At 44.5% G+C, this 24,231-nt stretch overlaps 1 protein-coding gene and 1 long non-coding RNA gene across 2 annotated transcripts in view; one reads left to right on the forward strand and one right to left on the reverse strand.

Annotated features, from left to right (window-relative positions):
- Positions 1–2,316, reverse strand: part of LOC112138008 — a 5,585-nt gene extending 3,269 nt beyond the window's left edge. Inside the window, exons 1-2 of the long non-coding RNA XR_002917685.2 lie at positions 1,827–2,316; positions 1,355–1,479 (exon numbers count right to left, since the gene is read on the reverse strand). This is a non-coding gene — a long non-coding RNA (uncharacterized LOC112138008). The remainder of the gene's footprint in view (positions 1–1,354; positions 1,480–1,826) is intronic.
- The window catches only part of plcl1 (phospholipase C like 1), an 89,369-nt gene continuing 65,248 nt past the window's right edge, over positions 111–24,231 (forward strand). Inside the window, exon 1 of the mRNA XM_024260510.2 lies at positions 111–814. Within this exon, the coding sequence (XP_024116278.1) occupies positions 650–814 (165 nt within the window). The 5' untranslated portion in view covers positions 111–649. The remainder of the gene's footprint in view (positions 815–24,231) is intronic.

Here is a 24,231-nt window from a genome sequence, read left to right on the forward strand (position 1 = left end):
GGTGTCCCTCTATCTACGGTTCTTCCTCCATGAGGAATACCGGCACGGCTGCAGGAGTTCCAGCTCCAGGACTGTCCGCTCCGACCTTCCACCTATTGAGGTTCCGATTGCCTTCAAGTGTGCGCGCGCATTGGCTGCTGCGCGCGTCTTTCGTGAAAGTGGGAGGAGCTGGAGCGGATAAAAACGGAGGCGGCGCGGCTGTCAGCGGTGCTCCTGCGCGCGCCTGAAGTGGACTGTCGTGAGGTCGGAACCGGCTCTGCGCTGGGTGCTGGGGCTGCCCGCGCGGGTTCGTCTGGACACGCACGCGGCTGTCAGAGTTGCACCGTCAGATTCACGTTTGCTCCGGTCAGGCGCGCGTCTCCGCGCACCGACACTCTGCGCGCGTCTGGAGGTCTTAACGGGCTGGAGAACCGCTCAGCCCGGAACTTGTTGCGCGTCCCCGGAGCGGACGGTCCACCTCTGCCCCCGAAGCTGCTCTCTCGGGTTCGGAGACCCGCAGCCGGATCCAGAGTCCGGCTCTCATCGGGTGACGCTGACGGCTCGATTCTTCCCGCTTCGGACTTATGGCGGCTGAACTTTATCCGGGCCAGACCCGACCCCTTCATTAGAACCCCCCTCCGTGTTCCAAAGCCGCCGTTCTTCCCCCGACATGTCTGAGCGCGAGGAGAGCGCAGGCGACGCGGCGCCGGACTTCATCCCGCCGAGAGCGTCCCGCGGCCGCCGGAGCGGCGTGGTCCTCCCCGCCGGACCGGACCCCGACGCCGTCCTGCTGGAGGCGGTGAAGGCGGCCCCCCGCCGGAGCAGCATCATCAAGGTAAAGTCACACCTTTCTTCCGGTGCCCCCGCCCTCCGGCCTTGGTTAATGGGAGTCATGCGCGGGAGCGCAGGCTCTCCACCTTCATGACGCGCAGGTTCTGGTTCAGGAAGGTCCATCAATCCTTACTGGCAGAGCAGAGAGCTTGAGCTCAGGGTGGAGATGGTTCAGGAGAAGAATGGGATCAGGATCAGAGCTTTGGTCTGACCTGCTGACCCACATCCTGCAGCCTCAGACTCAGGTTGCAGATCCACGAGGAGGATCATGTTTGTTGACCTTTGACCTGTCTGTCTAACATATCAGCTTCACTAGAGCTATCTGTATCTCAGGTGAAGCTGAACAAGTCAGTGTGGTCAGGAGGCAGGAAGCAGTTTTCTCCATCCCTCACACATCAACTCCTCTCACAGGTTTTGGGCGGAGCCGAATTCTGTTCAATGTTCACGGTCCCCAAACTGTCAGTCTACTGCTGCAGAGATCGGGTCACCTGCTGGTTTCTGAACCCGCCCCTGTTTGAATGGAGGAAACTCTGCACCTGCTCACATATTTGGAAGTGCTCAGAGGTTTGAGTTCGTCCGATCCCGTCTTTGTTCCCAGTCTCTGTCCTGCAGGTTCTGTTTAGCATCCTTTAGAGGGGAGTCACAGAACATTCTTATGGGGTAAGGTAACTGTCAAGAAGAAACAGAAAGACAAAGTTGTGCACAGATTCATACTTTGTACTCAACCTTTTCAGAAAAATCTGAATACAAACAACATTTAGTTTTAGGTTTAACATGTGTATCTTGAAAACAAAATGTTTCCTGTTAACAAACTGTCAAAAGTACATGACGGGGTCACAGACATGGAGTCCAGGAACATCCATTCAACTGAGTGAGCATGAGCGTTGCAGCTCATTTATTAAACTACCATTAAACTTTTTGGAATGTTATTGATCCACTGGGATGAAAATGATCTTGATTCTATAGCTCTTCTGGACTTAAAAAAAAAAAAAAAGATATGAACAGCGATGTCTTACCACATTTTCTTGTTGCCAGGCGACAACATCTGAGCCTATAAACAATGCACAGGACCTGGATGTGATGGAAAAAAGAGCAACAGGCATCCCTCATATTGGGTGTAAAAAAAGTCCATGTTAGTAGAATTTTAAAAAAGAGATGTCTGTAAGAGAATGTTGAAAGAAAAAAAATGCCAGAGCAGGTGGCAGAGGGATTCCCGTCTCTCTGCAGTAGCGTGGATGCAGGAAGGCTCTCTGCCATTGATATACTGGATTGGCTATCATGTGATGTACACCGTGACACCATTGATAAATCAATCAATCAATGATCCCCGCTTAGCTGGCCAGTTTATTCACTGGACTGGCGGGGAGGGCGTGCTCGTTCCAGCCTCTGGATCGGTCCAGGTGTTCCCGCCTCAGCCCAACAGTACCTTAGACAGGCTCTAGCAGCAAAAGAGGAAATAGATGAAAATAACAAACACAGCTAAGCTAACTCTGAGTCAACCCTTTCCCCGTTAATTGTTCGAGTGTTTATGTTCTTTAATTTAATGTAACTTTTCAACCGTTAACACAATCATTCTAGATTCTGAAGGAGAAAAGTGTCGCGAACCGCTTTTCTCCTTCAGAATCTGCTGGAATGATCGTGTTAACGGTTGCAAAGTTAGATGTTAAAGATTTTGTGCGTAAGTGTCACCGGCGATGCCTCAGGTGTTAAAGGGTTAAAGTAGGCTCACTGGCAGCTGATCGTAGCGATGGTTAAGAATAAAAAAAAGTTGGGTATTCTGATCCAACAAGCTTTTATTTCATTTATTTTTAATCTGCTGCTGCATCTGTCGGCTGCCAGTTAGTCTTCTTTGGCACCGAGTTAGCTTAGTGTTTTGTTTCATTATCCTCTCATTATCAACAAATTCTGTAATTTCAGTATTTTTCTGCATAACTTTGTCCTTACGAATACATTTCTTTTTAAGATTCCTTACCCTATAATTTTCCAGTTTTTCACTCGTATGATGAGGGAACAAAGGGCAGATTTTTCTATTGATCCCTTTGCAGTCAAACTAGAGTTTTTATGTCTACTTTTGTTTTTGCTAAACTTTCTTTTATAAAATGCATGAGAAACTGGAAAAGGTTAAGATCTCCCCATATTTGATCATACAGAGAGTGTGACCAGCTTCTGTCTTCCTCCATCATTTTTGTTGCCCCGTCTCCTGACCATCAGCTGCTGCTCTCAGTCAGCTGGAGAACTACTCAAATTGTTCTTAGAATGAAAATGACAACAGGACTTTCTGTAAAGCTCTTTGTTGCAAAGCTTGTATGGAAAGTGCTCTACACTTCCAGCTGGATTGTTTCTGTGCAGTCCAGACGGGCAGAGGCTCTCCATCTGTGAAAGAGTTCATGCAAAGATTGTGAAATATTTTAAAAACTACATTTAACGAAGTGAAACTACTGGATCTCCCCTTCATCAAATAGGCAGAGAAACTGGAGGAATCTGTGCGTCAGGGACAGGGCTGGAGACCTATAGTAGATAGTCTCGGAGGGCTTTCACTCATGGATGGATTTCATGATTCGGGAATCCCAGAAAGCTCTGGGGGTAAATACAATCCTCCCCATCTGCAGAAAAAACCAAAGCAGACAGGAAGTCTGCATGCGACCGCGCTTTACTCTGCTCATGATGTCACGTGTGGCTGTGTTCATGCGTGTTTGCTGTCTGAGCTCTTCTCAGAGTCGTGATCTACATAGGGATCATTTAAGATTTAAGAGTCACAGTTCATATTTATTTATGATTTATTTACCCCTGAGGGGGTAACACTGATCAAATCATCTTCCTCTGGGGCCTTTTGTGAACAGGAGGACCCATCTGCAGGGTCCGGTTGAGTGCAGAGCCTGGGTTCTGGAAGAAGTTGGAAGAACCAGAACCTCTATCAGGAGACCCCCACCCCTCCCCACTTGGAGATTCATGGTTAAGGCAAAACTCAGCTTTACCGGAGACCTTTGGTTTCTAGAGGGATTACTTTTGGGGGCGGGGCATGGCTTTGGACAGTTGAGTTGTCGTCCCCTCCCCTCATGCCGTCAGAAGTCGCAGTGTTCGCCATCGAGGCAGAGATGAAGACCGTGACCCCAGAGCACAGACAGAGCAGAAGAGTGTGGCTTGACGTTCGAACGGAGGCTGTGATGGGGGGGTGCTGACAGGCTGGTGGTGGGCGGGCTCAATTTGGACGCAGACTTCGTGAATCTGGCAGTTTTCCTAAGTGTGATCCCTTTTAGAGCAGAAATGATGGATTCATTCCCAGCTGCTTCTCCAGCAGGTCTCACTTCTGTGAATGCATCACATGCACAACTGCCGTGCACATGTGCATTACCTGTGGAGTTGAAGTCATGGGCTCTGGGTCTCCAGTCAAGTTCAGAGTGAAGACAGATGAAAACTCTGGTTCCTCCTCCAGCAGGTCCACTGTGGATTTTTTTGCTCATCTTGCACTTGTGCTCTAGCTGACCTCAGTCTGACCCCTTCATCATCACTCTTAGGTTTGCTCCCCATCCAGGAGGTGTATGAAGCCCCCGCCTCACCCAGCCCTGATCACTGAGATCCTGACTGAAGAGCACATTTCTTCCTACAGAAACCGTAGTACTCAGTCTGAGCCTCCACAGTTCTACTCAGTCTCCACACTCACAGACGGAATTCATTTGGTTTTTTCCTCCATGCATTTCCTTAGTGCAGGGGTGTCAAACTCAATCGCAAAGGGGCAAAATCCAAGACACATCTTAGGTCGCGGGCTGATCAGGACAAACTTTTATTGAACACACTAAAATTTACTTTTTAAAACTTTAAAACCGAAACCTTTTAACGTAACTATGACTAACAAAAAGTAAGGAATATCATTCCAGAATAAATCAACTTAAACCTTAAAAAACTTTCAATATTTTACTCTCCATAAAAATATATTTTGTCAAATTTATACAAATTAGAAATAAGAACAAGATAACAATAAATTAATAACAATAAAATAAAATAATCTTTAGGGCCAGATATAATTACCCAGTGGTTGGATCCGGCCCCCGGGCCTTGACTTTGGCACATGTGCCTTAGTGGGTCCTTTAATGTTTATTTCTGCCCCAAGATCTATGCATGTTTTTTTTTCTACCCAACACATTTCTTAAAGGCCATCACCAATGAAAGTTGAGTTTTTTGTGTTTTTAACATGTCCTTTTAGAATTTTTTGATGATGGAGGACAACATCAGAAAATTTAAGTTAAAACTGCTTTTCTGAGTATTTCTTTACTCAATTGTTTATCAGGAGCACATGAAAAAATGCTATTTGAAAAACAAGCTACAATCAGTGGCCACTAGCTCCCTGCTCCTCTCCATTCTGATGCACCCAACATGAACATGTTCATTCTTCCTGTCTGAGCTGCATCTGGATCAAAACTCTGTGACTGGATAGCTCCAATGTTGCTCACCATTTTTGCTGCACCGCTAATATTAGCTTGGGTTTGTGAGGGGCTGTAAGCTAGCAGGAGAGAGAGTGCAAATAAAGCACCAACGGTCCTGAGGTGAATTTACAGTGAATTCCTGTAGCTTTGCAGAAACTATGTCCTACCAAACAATACAGGTTTTTTGATTTCATCAAAAAATGAGAAAACTATGATTAAAATACCATTGGGAACGCTTTGAAAAAAGATCAAAAGCTAATCAGACTGTAGCTTTAAATGACCATTGAACTTGCAGGCTGATCATCCAGTTTGAAAATGCATTTTGCAATTTGGAATTCTGTCTTCAGTTTATTCTACATTTGAAAAGCTTCTTGGAACTGTCCTCCTCCTGGTCCTTCTTCTGGTCTTTGATCCAACACAATCAGAACGCTGTGACTTCTGTGACCAGACTAAAACTCTGACACACTTGTTTGCACAGTGCAACCGCTTGGCTTCTCTTTTCAGGATTCTGACTGCATGGTGTCTCGGGTTGGGAGAGGTGTTTTCTCTCCCCCTCTTTGTGTACGGGCCTGTATTTTCAAATGCAAAAAGAAAAAGAAATCAACTGTTGAACTTCCTGTTTGCTACGGCTAAAATTGCAACCTGGCTCACCAGACGTAATCAAGCAAACTCTGAGGGATGTGTTGATGTCCAACAGATGTTTTATGCTCTTTTAAGATCACGGTTACGTGTGGAATATGCTTATTTCAGAGTGACTGAAAGGCTGGAGGAATTCTCCCAAACCTGGGCTGTAGAGAAAGTTTTGTGTCATGTGAATGCTGATGGGGAACTCCTTTTCTCCTTTTGAACCCCAGAGTTCATGTCATCATTAATTCTTTTCTTTTATCATGTGGGTTAATTTGTAAATATTAGAATGGTCCAATAAAGGGCATTTTAAAATCAAAATCTTCTCATGGTCCCCCTGGTCCTTCTTCTGGTCTTTCTCCTGGTCCTTCTCCTGGTCCTTCTCATGGTCCTTCTTCTGGTCCTTCTCCTGGTCCCCTCATGGTACTTCTCATGGTCCTCCTGGTCCTTCTTCTGGTCTTTCTCCTGGTCTGTCTCCTGGTTCTTCTCATGGTTCTTCTCATGGTCCTTCTTCTGGTCCTTCTCCTGGTCTTTCTCATGGTACTTCTCATGGTCCTCCTGGTCCTTCTTCTGGTCTTTCTCCTGGTCTGTCTCCTGGTTCTTCTCTTGGTTCTTCTCATGGTTCTTCTCATGGTCTTTCTCCTGGTGCACTTCTTCCAGTTCTTTGACTGCTCCCTCATGCTGTTCTCTTTTATTGTTTTGTTAGGTCAGAGTTAAAAGGCTGAACAGGCCAACAAGGGGATCAGGGAAGGAGCTCGAGTGACTGAGAGCTTTAATGATTCCCAGAACGTCTGTATGTTGAAGGAAGCAGAACATGAAGTGGAGTCTGGAGCAGTGCAGTGTTCTGCATGACTCTGCTGTGACCTGTGGTCCTCAGGTCTTCAGCTTTCTTAGTTCATGTTGGGTTCTCAGGACTCAGCAGGGAGGCCTGAAAATGGCTCCAGCAGCCGTTCACCTCCTGAACTTTGATGCCAGAAATAACTTTCTTCCAGGACTTTCAGAAAAAGAAACAAGTTCAATGTGCTGCTGCTTAAAAAGGCAAACAAAGAAACTCTGAGGACACATGTTTCATGTCAGCAACCACATCCATCTCAGTCAAACACTTTTGGCTCAAGCTGCCAGATGAATATTCCCCAGTCTACCATCTGCAATTATCCAGCAGAATTCAAAGTGCAACAGGCAAAGGTGCTGAGGGCGAATAGGAGGGATTATTGCACAGAGAAACTGGATGAATGTGGAGACGCAGGTTTTCCAGGAGGAGGCTTTAACTGACCAACACAGAGCCACTTCACTTCAGAAAGAAACCCTGCAACCTCAGAAAAAACATCCAACTCTTCCTGCTGTTTACCAAAGGCCGTTCCACAGGTGTCTCTCTGAGTGTGAAGGCTGAGACCTCCTCGGTTTAAATAGAAGGCATTTGTTCCATCAGAATACCCAGAGAGGAGCAGAGTGGGGATTTGTGGGATGAAACACATTTACTTTAAAGAGCACTTTAACAATAAGAGCCAGAACATCACGTTTGGTTCATGTTTTCCATCTGAAAGTCATAGATTTATGAAAGAATTGCTCAGATGAATTAAGACTGAATCAGCAAAGACACAGAGTCTTTAAACTGTGGGAGCAGCTCAAGTGACATTTGATTTAATGTCCTTTGGCTTTTATTTACCTACATATCTACAGATGTCTGTTCGTCTGCAATGATTCTGAAACTACATAGCAGCATTAGCAGTTAGCTCTCTCTGTTAGATCCTCTTCTTCTTTTCCGTCCAGATTCCAGCTTTGTAGATCACTGATGACTGTTTGTTCTGTCACGTTCTGGGCGGTGTGGGGTCAGACGTCCACCTCTGGAAGAGTTCTGCAGGAGCTGGAAATGGATCAATGAATTCAATGTTTCTCTAAATTATTTCTTTTAATTTTTTGAGGTTAGTTTGACATGCTCAATAAAGGAAGCTAGCGTTCTGCTGCCATCTTTTACCCTCCATGCGCAGGTCACATGACTGAAATGAAAACCTGCCATAGAGGGTTCTTCTTGTCAGAACAGAAGCAGAGATCTGGTTGGATGGTTGATGTTTTTCCCGTCAGCAGGTCTTAGAAACATTGGAAGTTTGTGTACAAACACGGGGTCGGTGGCGGTGCAGAGGACCTTTCCTGTTTCTGCCGGGATGGAGTGAAACTGTGGATGGAACTGCAGTGGGCTTGTTTGAGGCCCTGATCCATCCCAGAAAGTACTGGAATTTCTTGAAAAGGCTGCAGTGGGAACCATGTTTATGTATGATATGAGTTTATTTTGGTCTCTTCTCAGAGTTCCATGTGGACAGTTGTCCGGCTTCGACTTGGTTCCCATCTGTAGCCCATAAAAGTCTACAGTCCAATCTGGGCTGTTGGTCTCGGTGGGCTCCATCTCCGTGCGCTCCGTGCTGGAGGTGAGTGCTGTTTGTTTGTGCCCGTTAAGCGGGTCAAACAGAGGGACAATGCGTCCCCTGTGACGCTGCGTTTGTCTCAGAAGAGCCTCTGTCTCCCGGCGTCGCTCGGCTCCTGGTGCCTCATCTCTGTGGGGAACGGATGGCAGCTGCTGGTCAGGAGGCTCCACGCAGCACACACTTGTCATTGTTAACACCTCTTGGTGAGAGTCCGTCTCTCAGCCTCAGAAAGCTCAAAAATAGAAAAGTGGAGAAAAAGACACCTCCTCACCTCACAGCAGCAAATAAAAGCTGCTTACATAACAGTGAGGCGTCACGTTCCACCACAGAGTCTTTGTGAGAGCTGCACTAAGACACAAACACTTCCAATCTCTGCTTTTATTTCAGTTCGCTACATTTTCATGATCCTCTTATTCTTCTGGGGAGAAGTTGACTCCAGAGATCTCTGGGGACCCAGCAGGGTCGGGACAGACACACGGACCTGGAGGTCAGACTGAGGACAGAACAACAGATCTGAACCTTTATAACTCAATCATCCAGGTTCATCTGATAAAATCAAAACCATTTTATGTAACTGATAAGAGGAAAAAACGCAGCAGGAATCCCTCAGATAGTGATCAGAAAACTAGTCTTTACCCGTTGGAAGAAGATGGGTCTTTTCTATCCATCCATGCAGGCCTTTACCCAAAAAGCCAAAAATTCCTCTGAATAGAGGAAGTGTCTGTGACAAATCACAACCCAGACTCTTCTGCACATGATGGATGTTCTCCTCTGTAGTGATCACCACAGACAAACCCGTCTGACTCTAACTGACTTGTGAAGAGTTCAAATAAAGAGAGTGGGCTCTGAAAAGCAGAGCGGCAGGGTTCTGGAACCTCTGGATCACTAGCGGTCATCCTGTCCTCTGCCAGATGTGACTAATCACTATTTACAAAAGTTTTAAAGCAGAAAACACAGACACTTTGAAGTCCAAAATCAGAGCTATTGCAGTTTTGTCTGACCCCCACTACGAATGCACAGACGCAGAGTTATCAGTAAAAAGTCTGCTCATTCAAAAATATTGTGCTTACTTTCATTTTTTACTTGTAATACACAAGCAAAAATGTCTCAAAATATTTACAAAGTATTTATTAATAGCGGCTGTGGTGCAGCGGTAGGGCGGTCAACTCCTGATCGGAAGATTGCGGGTCCGATTCCCGCCTTGCCCGCCCATGTGTTGAAGTGTCCTTGGGCAAGACACTGAACCCCGAATCGCCTCTGGTGGGAGGTTGGGGTCAGTGTTCAGCAGCAGAGCCACCACCAGTGTGTGAATGGGTGAATGTGTGAATGGGTCTGTGACTGTGAAGCGCTTTGGGCCCTTGAAGGAGGGTAGAAAGCGCTATACAAGTATACACCATTTACCATTTTACCATTTAACAAGTCAATTTATCTTTGTGAAATTTGACCTGTGTTAGAATCCAAGGATCACCTGCTGGCTCCGCCTCCCTGCTCATCACAGCAGTTCCTGTTTGTCTGCAACATCCAGAAACTGGAATAAACAAGTTTGGAGTATAGGGACAAAACTCCACAGTAAATGAAACCTGGACAGAGGAAGTAAATGACCCCTGCAGCAGTCAATGGCTTCAAACAGGCCGAGCCGTGGCGTTCAGGGGCTGTGGGACATTGTGGTTCTGACATACAGGTTTTTGCAATGCAAAGAAGGGCTTCTGTCAGGAAAACAAGACTGTGTGACCATGACATGGAGTCCACACCGGTCTGTGAGGGTCCTCATGTGTCTATGCAGGTCAAGGACAGTCTTGGTCCACGTGTGTCCACCCACACAGGTCTGTGCAAGTCCATGTGTAGGTCTACATGGGCCAACACGGTCTATTCAGACTGTGGAAGTAAGTTTTGGGGTCACTATGATGTCAGGTCAGAAGGTGAATCATTCCATGGGGATGACAACTCTGGGTTTCTGCTCCTCTTCCTGAATCACAAAAGACTAAACCAAGTGGTTGGAATGGTGTTGTAGTGTTCCTCCTTACATATGGATGGTTTTAAACCTCTCTTCTGTTGGGTTAAGCTCAAGTCTGAAAGAATCTGTATAAATGTTGCGATTTGTTTTTTTTATTTGAGAATTGTGATTGTTCTTCCATCTCCTCAATAACTTTCTGCTGAAATTCGGCTGCAGCTCAGCAGGTTCTGCAGATGAAGATCAGGTTTGTTTCTGAAGATTGTGTCTGCGGAGGAGCCTGAAGGAATGCACGTGACAGCGCTCGTGTCTGAGTTATGACGAAGGACGAGGGGACTCGCACTGACCTTCACTCTGGAGCTTCAAGGTCTGCAGAGAAGATTTAACGTTTGAAAGATGAATTCAAAGATAAATGGCTGCTGTGCTTCTGCAGGATCTAATCTTTTTTTCCTGACCAATGCAAACCGCGTACGCGCAGATGAAAACGGGCCGGCTTCTCCTTGATCGACAGCACACATAGTGGGGACTAAAACTGGTTCAGGGAAGCAGTGAAAGGGGCGTGTCTGTAGCATCACCCTCGGAGCTTTTGATTGTGTGTGGACCCGCCAGGTTCCTGTTATCACAGCAGAACAACAATTTCTTAATTTTATGAATCGATTTCTATTCCTACAATCCAACCAGATCAATCTGTCTGAGGCAAGTTGTTAATCATATCAATTTATATCGCTAAAAAATTATTTCAAAATGAGATCAATTTATAATTAATCTTGGAAAATACATTTGGATTGAGACATGTTAAGCTTATTTCACTCTAAGGTAAAAACCACCATCACAACAGACAACACACATGTGACGCAGCAGAAAGAGATCAACCATCATTCCACGGAGTCTCTGAATTGATCAAAGTCACGTGACCATACCGAGTGGTAGAATGTTCTAATAATGATTATTCTGATGTGGAAAAACAACTTTATCAAACTAAAATGTGAATGGATCTGACATTCATTCTTGTTTGTTTGTTCACATATTTAATTGATTATCTTGAAGAAATAGAAGAATCTGGAAAACTTCAGCTGCTCTGTTCAGAACCAGGTATTTATCTCTGAGTCTCACTGGTGGAAGTTTGAGATCAAGATGTTCTGGATCTATTTTAGGTCAGTGAATCAGTTCGTTCAAAATGTACTAATATCGACTATGAATCGCTAAACACAAATTATGATTGTTATGAAAATGAATCAATACGCCCTTATTTTTTACATTTGTGCAGTAACAATAAAATATGTTTCTCCACTGTCACTCCTCCTTTCTGAGGTCTGCATGGTGGCGTAGTGGTTAGGCCCTGGTTCAAATCCCAGCTGGGTTCTTTCTGAGGAGTTTCATCTTCTCCCGGCGCTTGCGTGGGTTTCCTCCATCTTCCTCCCACCGAACAAAACAGGCCCAAAGCTGCAGAGCACGGTGGGATGTTTACCTCTGTCAGGACCTGTTGTGTGTTTGCTGGGGGAGTCGATTCTTGTTTAGACAATGTGCTCTCATGGAAGAGCTTTTTTTAAATGTGGGTTCAGGTCGGCAGTGAAACAGCAGAGCTGAGACGGCGCGTTTGACGCTCCCACCATTCCTGCCTCCTCTCTTGGTCCAGTCAGACACTAGTGGGGGCCATGCCTGCACAGGGCAGGAATCCTGTGCAGCTGCCAGGGGCGGCTGCTGGGACCAGTGAAGATCCCTGGCACCGCTCTCGCTGGCTGCCATGGCAACCCCAATCTGCCTGCTAATCCCAACACCCCTGAACTCCCCCCTGGTACTCGTGTAGTGGGGAGTAAATCTGTTTAAAAGGAGCTCACTGTGGGCATACTGTTTCATGTTTGGAGCAGAGTTGAGGATTTGAGACTAGGATTAGTTCAGTTTTCTGTGGACCGTGCCTGTACTCATTCAGCCTTTAGATGATAATGAGGAGAACCAAAGTGAAGGATGGAGATCTGCAGCTCAAACGGCAAATTAAGATGCTGACTAACTCACAGAGGGTCGAGGATTGAACTAACGAGCGCTCAAACACAGGAAGTGAGATTATCGCTTCTCATAACTCATAGGAAATTGGTTTTGATGCTGATCTGAGACCGTTTTATCCTCAGAGGGTAAACATCTGATGATTCTTTCAACGTTTCGGTTTTAAATTCTTTTGATAAGAAGACAGATTCAGTTTAGTTTGTCCTTTGTTTAACAGTGAGGAGGTCCTGGTTCCAATCCCAGCTGGGACCTTTCTCTGTGCATTCTGCATCTTCTCCTGCATGTGTGGGTTTTCTCTGGGTTCCTTTCACAGTCCAAAAACATTCTTCCTGGGTTCACTGGTGTTTCGACATTGTTCCATGGTGTGAATGGGTTAGTGGCTGTGTGATGTACTGGTAAACTGTCCAGGTTAAGCACACCTTTACATGCTGGGTAGGCTTCAGCCTCCCTGAGACCCTGAACTGAACTAAGTGGGTTTAGAAAATGCATGGATTTGAATCAGGGATTGAAAAACGAAAGAGCTACAGCCCTGAACTTCAGTTTTTCAGCCTATAAGAAATCCTCTTTCAGGACGTTCAATGTTTTGACCCAAACTCTCTGGGAGCGTGTGGCCTCAGACTTCAGTGGTTCTTCCTCTGATGTGAAGCTGTTTTATGCTTTGTTTTGGTCTCCAGAATAATTCAGTTTCTATTCATTGGCAGATGAGTGGACCCAACACTGTTTCATACTTCATTTTATCCCACACCGTTGGAGCATGGTTTTGAGGTGTAAACGGGGGTCCACGCCCCATCCCTCTTCAGTTTTTTTTTTTTCATTCAGGATCATCAAAGATGATCAATCCAGTTTTTATATCTGTGGTTTTACCTCTGAACTCTAATCCAGTGCGGACCAATCAAAAGACAGCGTGGTGGAGGCGGAGCCTGAAACAGCTTGTTTCAGAGGTTTATACCTAAGAAAGCTGCTTTAGGCAAATAGTGCAAAGCTTTTTGAGAATAGGCTTCTGGGAAGCTTTGCTGTCCTGGGACGGGTTAACAACAGTGATGACAGCCGGCTCATGCAGTGACCGAGACATTCACCTCACAGGGCCTGACCTCAAACATGGGAATATTGAAACATAGTTTTCATAGAAAAACACAAGGACCACAACAAACAGAAGAGACAAGTGGACTGTTTCAGTTCAGACATACAGATGTGAACTGCTTATGTCAGCTTATTTTTATGTAAATGTTGTGATGTGAGTGTGCTGCTGCCTGAGATTGAAGGCCGCTCAGAAACCAGCGAAGGTTTGCTGATTGTTCTGTCGAGTGGAGCTGTCACTGCTCACCTCTTCACTTTTCATTTAGAAATATGCATTTTCACCCCCCCCCCCCCNNNNTCCCCCCCCCCCCCCCAGCTCTCCTCATGGTGACACAATGTGGGAGTTGAAGTGTCATCCCGACGTTCAGACTTTCATAACATCTCACTACACGAGTTTGCCATTTCTGCCTGATGCTGCATGTTTTATAATTTCTATATTAAACCCACAGAGTAAAACCTCCACAGACTTCCTTATTAAATAAAGAGAAGCTCAGGGTTGCTGGGCCAGTCTCCTTTTCTCTGCTTTAGGATAAAAAACCTGTACCATAGCCTAAAACTCTAACTCCAGTTTTCTACTGTCATTCTGCAGATTTCTTTTTACATGAATGTTTGCTGACATCCATTTAAAGCAGGGGTCTCCAACTCACTTTACCTTGGGGCCACTGAAGGCAGAGTCTGGCTGAGGCTGGGCCGTACGGGGTTCCATTTGTGTCAAAATATGTTTTTGCTGCACCGTCTATATCTTTGGTCCGTTGTCTACGTCTACTGAACTTGTTCATGTCTATGTACTACTAAGTAATGTATTCTGCATGTCCAGTGAAACGACAGGAGCTATCGATGCTAGCAACTGTTGCTAAGGACTTTTCTGACGACCAGATCCAACGACAATAAATGTAAAGTTTTAAGCATAAAGCTGAAACATCACAAAGCAAATACAAAGCTATCATCAAAGAAGCGTGGACATGCAGGAGATATTGCTCAGTAGTACAGAGACATAAACAAATGTTCAATAAACTTGTTCAGTAGACATAGACAATGGACGCAAAAACACATTTTTGGCACAAATGGAACCCCGTACAGCACTGGCTGCACATATTGAGAAAATGACGCTCAAATAGTCACTTTTTTGAGGAAAAAAAAAGAGTAAGGAACTCATTAATGTGGTCTGGGGAGGGTGTCTGGGTTCCTGCTCTAAAAGTTTCCCTGTTTCAAGCCCAGTCAGTGTCACGCCTCCAAGAGCCATATACCCCACTGTGATTGGATGGTTTGTCTGCTCCGCACACAGCACTGTAACAGTGCCATTTATACAAAACTCGCGGGCCGCTCCAACAATGAACTTTCATATTAGGCAGGGGCCGCAAAATATTAACTTGGGGGCTGCAAATGGCCCGCTGGCCGCCAGTTTGAGACCCTTGATTTAAAGAAAGCTAACAGTTAATTCAATTCAAAATCAGTTTTAAAATGTTTTTAAATAGATTTAAAAGCCGCTTTACTCCTTCAGTATCTACTGGAATGACGTTGATCATGTTAACAGTTACAGTATGTTAAATATTTTGTGCTTAAGCGTCACCGGTGACGCCGCAGGTGTTAAAGGGTTAAGCCAGTTCTGGTCAGAAGGCTTAACCTGGTCATTGTGTCTGAAGACCAGAGTGTTTCAGTCATGGCTGGCCCTGCAGACACAGAAGATGCTCCAGCTTCCACTCTGAGACAGCTGGAGGACGTGTGTTTGCTATGGATGAATGTGTGTGGGTTCACAAAAGCATCGTCCTTCTCCCGCCCTGCCTGTGGCAATTTCCTGGACGTCACCCATGACCTGTAACCCTCAGTTCAGACGTCTTTGCTCTGTTTCCTAGGCTACCAAGAGGAGAGAAAGCAGCAGGCTCCCTGACTCTGGCTGTTTTCACTTTCATGCCAGATGTTTGATGGTCTCAGCTAAAGTGTCGTCTGAGCTGAAGCACCCGACTGCATTAAAATGACCGGAATATCCGGGAATACCCAGATCTCAGAGCGGTTTTGTAATGCAGAGGAAAACAGGAATAACAGCTGTACATCAGGGGTCCCCGAACTACGGCCCACGGGCCGGATCAGGCCTGCCTCCACATTTGGCCCGGCCCCCCACACACTATCAGAAACGCCAGGGGAGACTCACGGAGAACGTGACTTTTTATTCCCCCCTTCTGCAGTCTGAACTATGATGGGAGAGGACAGAATATTTATTGGTTTAATAGTGATTCACTTTTTCTTTATTATTCCGTACATTTTCTAGATGTCCATAGCTCTTCAGCTCATCCAGCTATTAAAATATTCAGCTCTTTTTATGCCAGCTTTTGCAACTGTTTCGCCAGTTTCTAAGGATTTCTAGGCTATTTTGGGGTTTAGCTAATATTTTAGCCACAGTCCAGCTGGGGGGTTTTTTCTTCCGTTTTTTCAGGCTAATTTGGAGTTTAGCTTATATTTCAGCTACATGCTAGCTGTTTTGGCTAACTGAGATTTGTTTTCAGTTTTTCAGGCTAATTTGGCATTTTGCTAATATTTTAGCTAGCTACCAACCTCATCGTTTTCAGATATTAGCTCCACCGATTTTAAGCTATCAATTTCAGCAGCTATAGATTGAATACATCAGAGGGACAGCACATGTTAGAGGTTTTGGAGATAAAGTCAGAGAGGCCAGACTGAGATGGTTTGGACATGTTCAGAGGAGAGACAGTGAATATATTGGTAGAAGGATGCTGAGTCTAGAGCTGCCAGGAAAGAGGTCTAGAGGAAGACCAAAGAGGAGGTTTATGGATGCAGTGAATGAAGACATGAAGGTGGCTGGTGTTAGAGTGGAGGATGCTGAAGACAGGCTTAGATGGAGGAAACTGATTCGCTGTGGCGACCCCTGAAGGGAAAAGCCAAAAGGAAAAGAAGAAGAATTTCAGCATCTATAGATATTTGCACTAGCATCTTTAGTGGCCACATTCAGGTTACAGAATTTACACTAGCATCATCACAGGTAATGCTATACATCAAGCTTTTAAAATGTATTAGTTTTTCTTTCAATGAAGATTACAGAAATTAATTATTTAAATTTGGCTAGGTTTGGCTTTCTGGAAAACCGTAAATGTTTACGTTTAGGCTGTGATTGTTACACTTTTTCTGTTAGCCTAAGAACTGAACCCGGCCCCCCATCAGAGAAGAAAACAGTTATGTGACCCTCACAAGAAAAAGTGTGGGGACCCGTGCTGTACATGAAAGCATCAATGCACATGATGTCTGCATATCTGAGAAGATGTTTGGTTTGTTGCAGCATCTTTTGTTTCTCTTGAGTGAGGTTTTTCAAAGTCATCAAACTTTGCACTCTGCTGCTATCGTTTAGATGTTTGTTCATCAATTTACCTTTCACTTCTGCCTGTTTAGAAGCAAACATCTTAGATTTCCTATGCGGCTGCATTTCCGTGTGGAATTCCCCTAAAAGCATAAAGTCTATTGGCATCCTTTCTTACATCACTGTAAACCAGCCTGTGGTGCTGAACACAGCTGTTCCAGATGTTATGCTGTGGGGCTCATGTGCCTCATTAGGTTGGAGCTGATAAACCTGCATGCTGTTTAGTAAGCTTTTTTTCATTGCATTGTCTGTGACTTGTTTGTTTATGCATCACATGTGACAGTGGGGAAGCTGATCTACAGCGTACAGACCCCCCCNNCACACACTGTTAGCAGGACGATAAAACTATGACTGTGGTAAAACTGATAACCTCTGGAGAATCAAGACAACTGGCACGGAGACAAACTCGCTCCAACTTTGACAGTGAAAGGAAAAGCATAATTTAGTTGGACTTTAAAAGGTCTAGAATTTGAAACAGAACCTCTGCAAAACAAATGAGAAGCATTTAAGCATTACTAATGGCACCTCATGGTGGTGCTCTGATGAGTTGAAGAGGAGCTGGTGACAGCAGAAGTGCAGCGCTGACAGTCACCACCAAAATCAAAGTTCCTTCTTCAGCACTTTGGTTCAAAGTCTGCTCAACTGAAGTTCAGTTATTGAATGTTGTAATGGATTATTGGACTGAGTTGGCTTTGTGGACTAAAGTCCTGGTTTCATAAGAGACCCAAAGAACAGTCTGTAGACAATCCTTCCATTCATCCAGGGCTCCAAGTCCTAGACAAATCTCCCCAGCACGTCCTGGATCTCCTCCAACATTAACATGTTCATGACACCTCACTATGAGGATACACAAGTGTCCAAATATTCAAACCCCCTCAGCTGCTCCTCTCCATGTTCAGGAGCAGCTGAGTTCTAAAGAGTCGTAATAAATCCACGTGTCACAGAAAAGAGAAGAAGAAAATCTCCATCACATTACTGAAGTTGGAACTATCAGGTGCACAGCACTGAGGTGCATTAGGAGAAACAAAAGTCTATTGTGCTATTGTGACTATACAACCCAGAATACTTTGAGGGGACAAGAAGCAGGTGATTGGCCAGAGCGGTTGATGAGAAGTTTTCTGCAAACAGTATTGTTCTTCCTGTGCTCCTCTTTTGTCTGCTCAAAGTTCCCTTTGCAGAGAGTACAACATCACAGATCATTTTTAGCATCGTTCAGTTGTTACGGCGATAATACAAAACTATTTCAGTTTGTTACCATGAAGTACAGCACGTATCACGTCTTCCACCAAAAACCACGGCTCTATCATTCCTGCTGTCACCTCAGTGTGGTGTGTTTCTTCTCAATTCTGACCTCCGTTTCAGATATAATAGTCTAGTTGCTGCTCTTCCACATGTTCAGGCTCCAGTCATAAAATGAAAGTTATGAATGTAACTACGGTTCTATGAATCCTGGATGACCGCCACAGTTCCCGGTCCCTCGGGTTCCTTGCGTTTTCGCAAGAAGTGTTGGTTAGGACAGCGCTTCTGGTGCCAAGTGACTTTATAGCCTGACTTGGGTCACCAGGATGTCACAGGTGACTCTGCTGTCAAATGAGAAAGAAGGATCATTCAGTGCTTGAAGCTCCGCCTCCGGTGGTCAAGAGTAATGAAATAGTACACTAGCACAAACAAGTCTGTCAGTGAACAACAGTCATAGCAGGCTTTTCATCCATCCATCATCCATCCATCCTTCATCCATCCATCCATCCATCATCCATCCATCCTTTCATCCATCCATCCTTTCATCCATCCATCCATCATCCATCCTTCATCCATTAATCCATCCTTCATCCATCCATCCATTATCCATCCATTCATCCATCATCCATCCATCCTTCATCCATCCATCCATCCATCATCCATCCATCCTTTCATCCATCCATCCATCCATCATCCATCCATCCTTTCATCCATCCATCCTTTCATCCATCCATCCATCATCCATCCTTCATCCATTAATCCATCCTTCATCCATCCATCCATTATCCATCCATTCATCCATCCATCCATCCATCCTTCATCCATCAATCCATCCATCGTCTTACCCACTACATTCTACTATAGCTACTGTTGGCACCCTGGACAGGTTGCCAGTCTGTTGTAGGGCACACAATCCTTCACACTCACTCTCACATGCACACCTAGGGACACTTCAGACCAATTAACCTATGACTGTGAAAAGAAGCCGGAGTGTCTGGAGAAAACCCACTCATGCACTGGTGTTTTCGCTGTGAGGGGAGAGCGCTAACCACTACTGACGTGTAAAAACTTGGGCCAGCTTTACAGTGCGCAAAAACAAGTTGCATGTAATTTACTAATCAGATTGCTCCTTTTAAACAAGAAAAATAGTATATTTAGTATAGTCGGGGAGAATGTCTGTAGTCATTGTTAGAAGAGGAGGTGGACACAGCACAAGACAGAGAGCTCATCTTTTCTTTACATGAGCCTTGAAGTAGAAAATCAAGCTTGTCTTCAAAAAATTGATCACCATCAAGGGCTTCAAATGTGATATGGAAACCCCAGTTTTTTGCCCTCGTTCTCTGGATTGCATTGATATAAGGGGTGCAGTCAATGCCCAGACTAAAGCCTCTTTTAAACACTACTATTTTAAATCCTACTAAAACAGCACATGCACTGTTTTCAGGCGCCTCAATGTGGCCCTCTTTATTCTGAATGTAAGCTGAAGCAATATTGGTTGATGGAGTCTGTTCTGAAAGGCCTGCACAGAAGGCAGAAGTTAACCTGCCTTACGTAAAGACTGACACGGCGAGGAGACAGGTGTCCACTTTGCATCCCACATGTTATGGAACTGTGGAGCTTGGAGGTGGTATTAGCCCCAGCATGAAGGTTTGTCACTGAAGTCTCATCCATCCCGACAGAGCTCTGGCTCACAGACATCTGATTCACACCAACTGGGTTAACCAGAAGCTAGCAGGTCATTTTTCCTCGGTTCAACTCTCATAATCAGATCTTCTTCTCCCTAACATGTATATTCCTTACAAATATGAAGGCATTTATAAGACATAAACTGGCTTTTCTGTCTATGATTTATTACCATGAATTGCTGTCAAAAAATGTCAAAAACCATTTCCCAGTTATTTTTGTTGTGATTTTTGCTCTCACGGTTCTTGTAGTGAACATGCAGGGTGGAGAGCAGCTGTAGACTCTTGTATCTTTGACCTCTACCTCTGAGGATGGTAAAACTGATCAACCCACAGGTTACATTCACACTAAAACAGATCTGCATGTTCATGGTGGGAAGCTCAGCTTCAGGCCTCCATTCAGATCTTTCCAAATAGGCAAATTAAAACATTGGGAGCCTGTTTTTTTCCTGAAACAGCCTCTGGTCTCTGGAAGGAAAGTCTTGTTTTCTTTCTCTGCAGCTCATCTGTCAGTTTTTCTTTTTTTAGGTCAAAATTACAAACATTGCTGTTGGCCATTTGTGCTGGTTTCACAAATGCTCTGTTGTTCTCTCCTGAAGCTGGAGGTTTTATACATCCTGACATCTACATGAGCATTTATCTAAGCTAGCTCTTGGTTCATTCATTTCCGCAGACCTCCATTCTTTAAGCTCATTAGCTGCAGACTGTAATAAACACAAGTGACTGTCAGAGACTTTAGGTAACAAAAGACACTTTGTTTTCTCCAAACTCACCTCATCGGCTACACGGCTCGTTTTTTGTTTTCTGTCTGACTTCTGTAGAACAGAATCATGTTGTGAAGGTTAGACAGGAATCTCTGTGGAGCATGATGTTTGCAGATGACATGGTGATCTGTAGTGACAGCAGGTGGAGGAACTTTGAGACAGAATGTCTATGTGTAAATGAGAGGAACTCGAGTGGAACAGTGAGGTTACAGGGAGCAGAGATGGAGAAGGTGGAGGACTTCAGTTCCAAGGCTCAACAGTCCAGAAACAACAGAGGGAGAGAGGTGAGTGCAAGCAGGTTGAAACATGGAGGAAGGTTTCAGGTGTGACGTGAGACCAAAGAATGAAAGGAAAGCTGTACAAGACAACTGAGGCTCAGCTATAGCCCCTTAGTGAAAAGTAGTCCTCTATTTTAGTAGGTATACTTGAATGGAAAGTAAACTATAGACCATGGATGTTTAGCGTAGGAGATAAACTAACTGAATACTCCTTAAGACTAGATTGGAACATATAAAGTTTATATTGTATATACAATGTAAAAGTAAACTTCAAGTATACTGCATCCCTTTTAGTATAGACTAAAGCCCAATCTGAATTCTTCCCTAATATTTTCGTTTGATGACGTCATCAATAATCGTCTGTCCACTAGCTTTAGAGCGGAGCTTCCAGCACTTGAATGTACATAACAGTGGTTTTATAACTTTAAAAAGGTCATGCTAAAACAAAAAGTTATTACTTACATTTAAATGTAAACGTCAGTGCTTCAGAACACACCCACGTGAAGAAAAGAGCTTCTCAGTGAGACCCGGTTTACCCTCGAAATGGAGGACTTTGTATCCCTCTGTTTGGAGGGTCGGATTAAAAAAAAATCCAGGCACACTTGCACTAAAACCTTCAAATAGAAGGGAAGAGAGAAATGAAGAATTCGGATTGGGCCTAAGTATACGTCTGGTACAGTTAGACTGCTTTTCGCTGAGGGCAGAATTAACCAAATTGAAGGTGGAGCTCTAACCTCTGTCAGTCACTTTGGATGACAGACTAAGAATGCAGCAGATCTTGGTTAAACATGATAACTGATAAACTGGAAATGCTAATGTGAGCGTTGTGCTGTGTGACACTAATCTTTGATGGACATAATCCACTTTCACTTAACATGGAGTGGATTCAGTAACACATTGTTCATTGCCGTACTTGTGTAGTATCAGAATACATGTAACAGCAGTACACATTTCAAACACACATAATAATTAATAGTATCCTTTAACCTCATATTTGCAACTGATGGTGTTTAGAAGACAGTTACTGGCTTTCATTTCTGCATCTATATTACAAAAATGGTTTTCTGATTTCCCCTCCGTCTCTGAATCAAATGACAAAGTCAACGTCCTGGATGTGATGTGTTGGATCATTCACGTGTTCAGGTAGTGTGAACGCCTACTGAAGAAGACTTGACATTAATCACTAAATCACAAGAACAAAAAACAAACACATCTGAAAGAACTATAGAACTTAAGTCCAATCATATGTGGATCTTTTGTTAAAGCATTCCCAGTTGTCTTTTATTTTTAATAAATTTAATAATTAATAATTTAATATTTTTTTTTTGCCCAAATCAAAGAAACCTGTGTGTTTATCTAGGACATAGTTTCTGCAGAGTGGCAGGAGCTCTTTGGAAATTCACCTCTGAGTTGAGGGTGGGACTGTTGCCGTGGAGTAAGCAATCCCCCACTCCCTATCATCCATCTGTTTCCACCAGGGGGTGTCCAAAGTCAGTCCTCGAGGGCCGGTGTTTTGCATGTTTTCTAACCACCTGATCCGGGTAACCAGCAGCAGATAAGGCAGGGCTTCTGGAAACCTGCAGGAGGCCGGCCCTCGAGGACTGGATTTGTATGACACCCCCACCCCTCCCTATAGAAAATGGCTTACTTCCGGCTCCAACAAAATGAAGTCAATTTAGAAGACATTTTTCCCCAAATCGGGGAGAGTGAACACGTTGATGGATCTATTTGTCTGCTAGTGGAGGCATCGGAATGGAGCGGAGCAGAGAGCTTCTGGCCTGCCCAGAGTATTTTACACATCACAAATACTGTTTTTTTCTGTGGAGTTTTTTCATCTGCTCCTGATTCACCACGATTCGAATAAAGACATGTTGAAGAATGCAGTTTAAATCTTAATTTTCTTCATCTATGTCCACCATCATGAGAAAATGCCTCAAGAACATGTTAAAACACAGTTCTAATGGAAGTGAGTCTTTAAGAAGTGACTAAGTGCAGTGTGTATTTAATTCAGCATTACAGACCATGTTAAATTTAAAGATCGGATTAATTTATTTGAACTTTTATGGGTTGTGTTTGCAAAACTTTACTTTGCTCTCTGTCGTTTCATTAGACAGTCGTTCAGTTCTCTCACCATCTGGAGCACAGACAGTTTCTCCTGTTCTTCTGGGGATTCTCTCTGTGGTTCAACAGCAGGACAACAAACTCTGGCCTTATGCTGCTTTCAAAAGACAGCCTACTCTGGTGTGTTAGTACAGATGACAGACACGTTCCATCCATCTACATTTTTCTGGGAGCAGCGGTCTGAGGAGATGCTTCCTAACATGAACTTCCTCCAGTTCCACTAAGGGAACCTCAGGCTCTCTGGCCATGGTCCTTCTGACGTGTTGTGGGTTTTCCTGGGACCTCCTCCTGATGAAACATGCAGAAGGCTTCTCCAGGTACACATCCAGGAGGCATTCAAAGGAGATGACACCTCAGCTGCTCTATCTGAGCCTCTCTTTGACAGAAGGCCCAGCCCAGTCATGATCCAGAACTTTACCTTTTGGATCAGCTCCCTCTTCACTACTGCAGCTGCTGCACTTACATGACATTCCATCCTTCAGGATACTTTCACCTCAACAACGAGAGACCAAGAAGACAACAGACACAAAAGCACTGGAACTTCAGTGAGAAGACAAGAGACGTTCAATTTATTATCTGCATCAAATTCAATTGATTAATGGGTGAGGCAGAGGAGTCTGATGAAAGGTCTTGAGGAAAGAAGATGTGGAAAAAAGACGTGGACACGAAACAAAATCCCAAACTGACTTTGCAATTAAAGTGTTTGTAATGTTTTTATGGGGCTGGGAGAGAGGTGGTGGAGAAGGGGACAAATGTTTGTCTGCAGCCTCTCTGCTCGCCTCTAATGTTGAGGTTAGCGTTGCTCAAAGTGTTTTAATGTGTGCGGTTGTAGGACCTCCAGCAGCCTAAGGCTCTAGCTGCACAGCTGAAGGGATGGCTCAAGGTCACTGTCCATCCTTAACTGTAGGCTCTGTCAAGAAGGCAGTTCAGCCTCAGAGGCACAGATGGTGTCTGTCTCCAGAACGGACTCAGGAAAGAACAGCAGGACGGCTCCATCCTCCACAGCCTCGTGTGTGACAGCAGTGTAACTTCATCGTCTTGTTAGCCAGCTTTGCTGGCTGCACTCCCACCTGTGGACCATGGATACAGTGAGATGATGCCACGGTCAGCTCTGACAGGATTACTAAGGCCTCTGCTCAGTTTGATGGGGGGGGGTCAGTCTCTTTTGATAAGAGGCGAGCTGTGAACGGTGGAAGTGTTTCTGTGAGGATCATTATTGAACCAAATATTCACCTGAAGGTCATCATTTGTCCTCAGATAACTGCAGCTTCCGTCCTCCCAGAGGAAGATTGGGTGGAACTGTAGCTTTTATATCTTCACCTTTAAATGAATAATGATTCAGCCGTTATTTTTAAGGGTGCAGGATGTTGGGTATGTCTGGTTGATGTACTCCAACACGTTTACCCGCTGGTGTTATTTAAAGTCCCCCTATGACAATTTTTTTATTTAAAAAAAAAAACGCTCCCAGTAGTGTTT

This window comes from Oryzias melastigma, linkage group LG21, assembly GCF_002922805.2.
Source record: "Oryzias melastigma strain HK-1 linkage group LG21, ASM292280v2, whole genome shotgun sequence".
NCBI classification, from domain to species: Eukaryota; Metazoa; Chordata; class Actinopteri; order Beloniformes; family Adrianichthyidae; genus Oryzias; species Oryzias melastigma.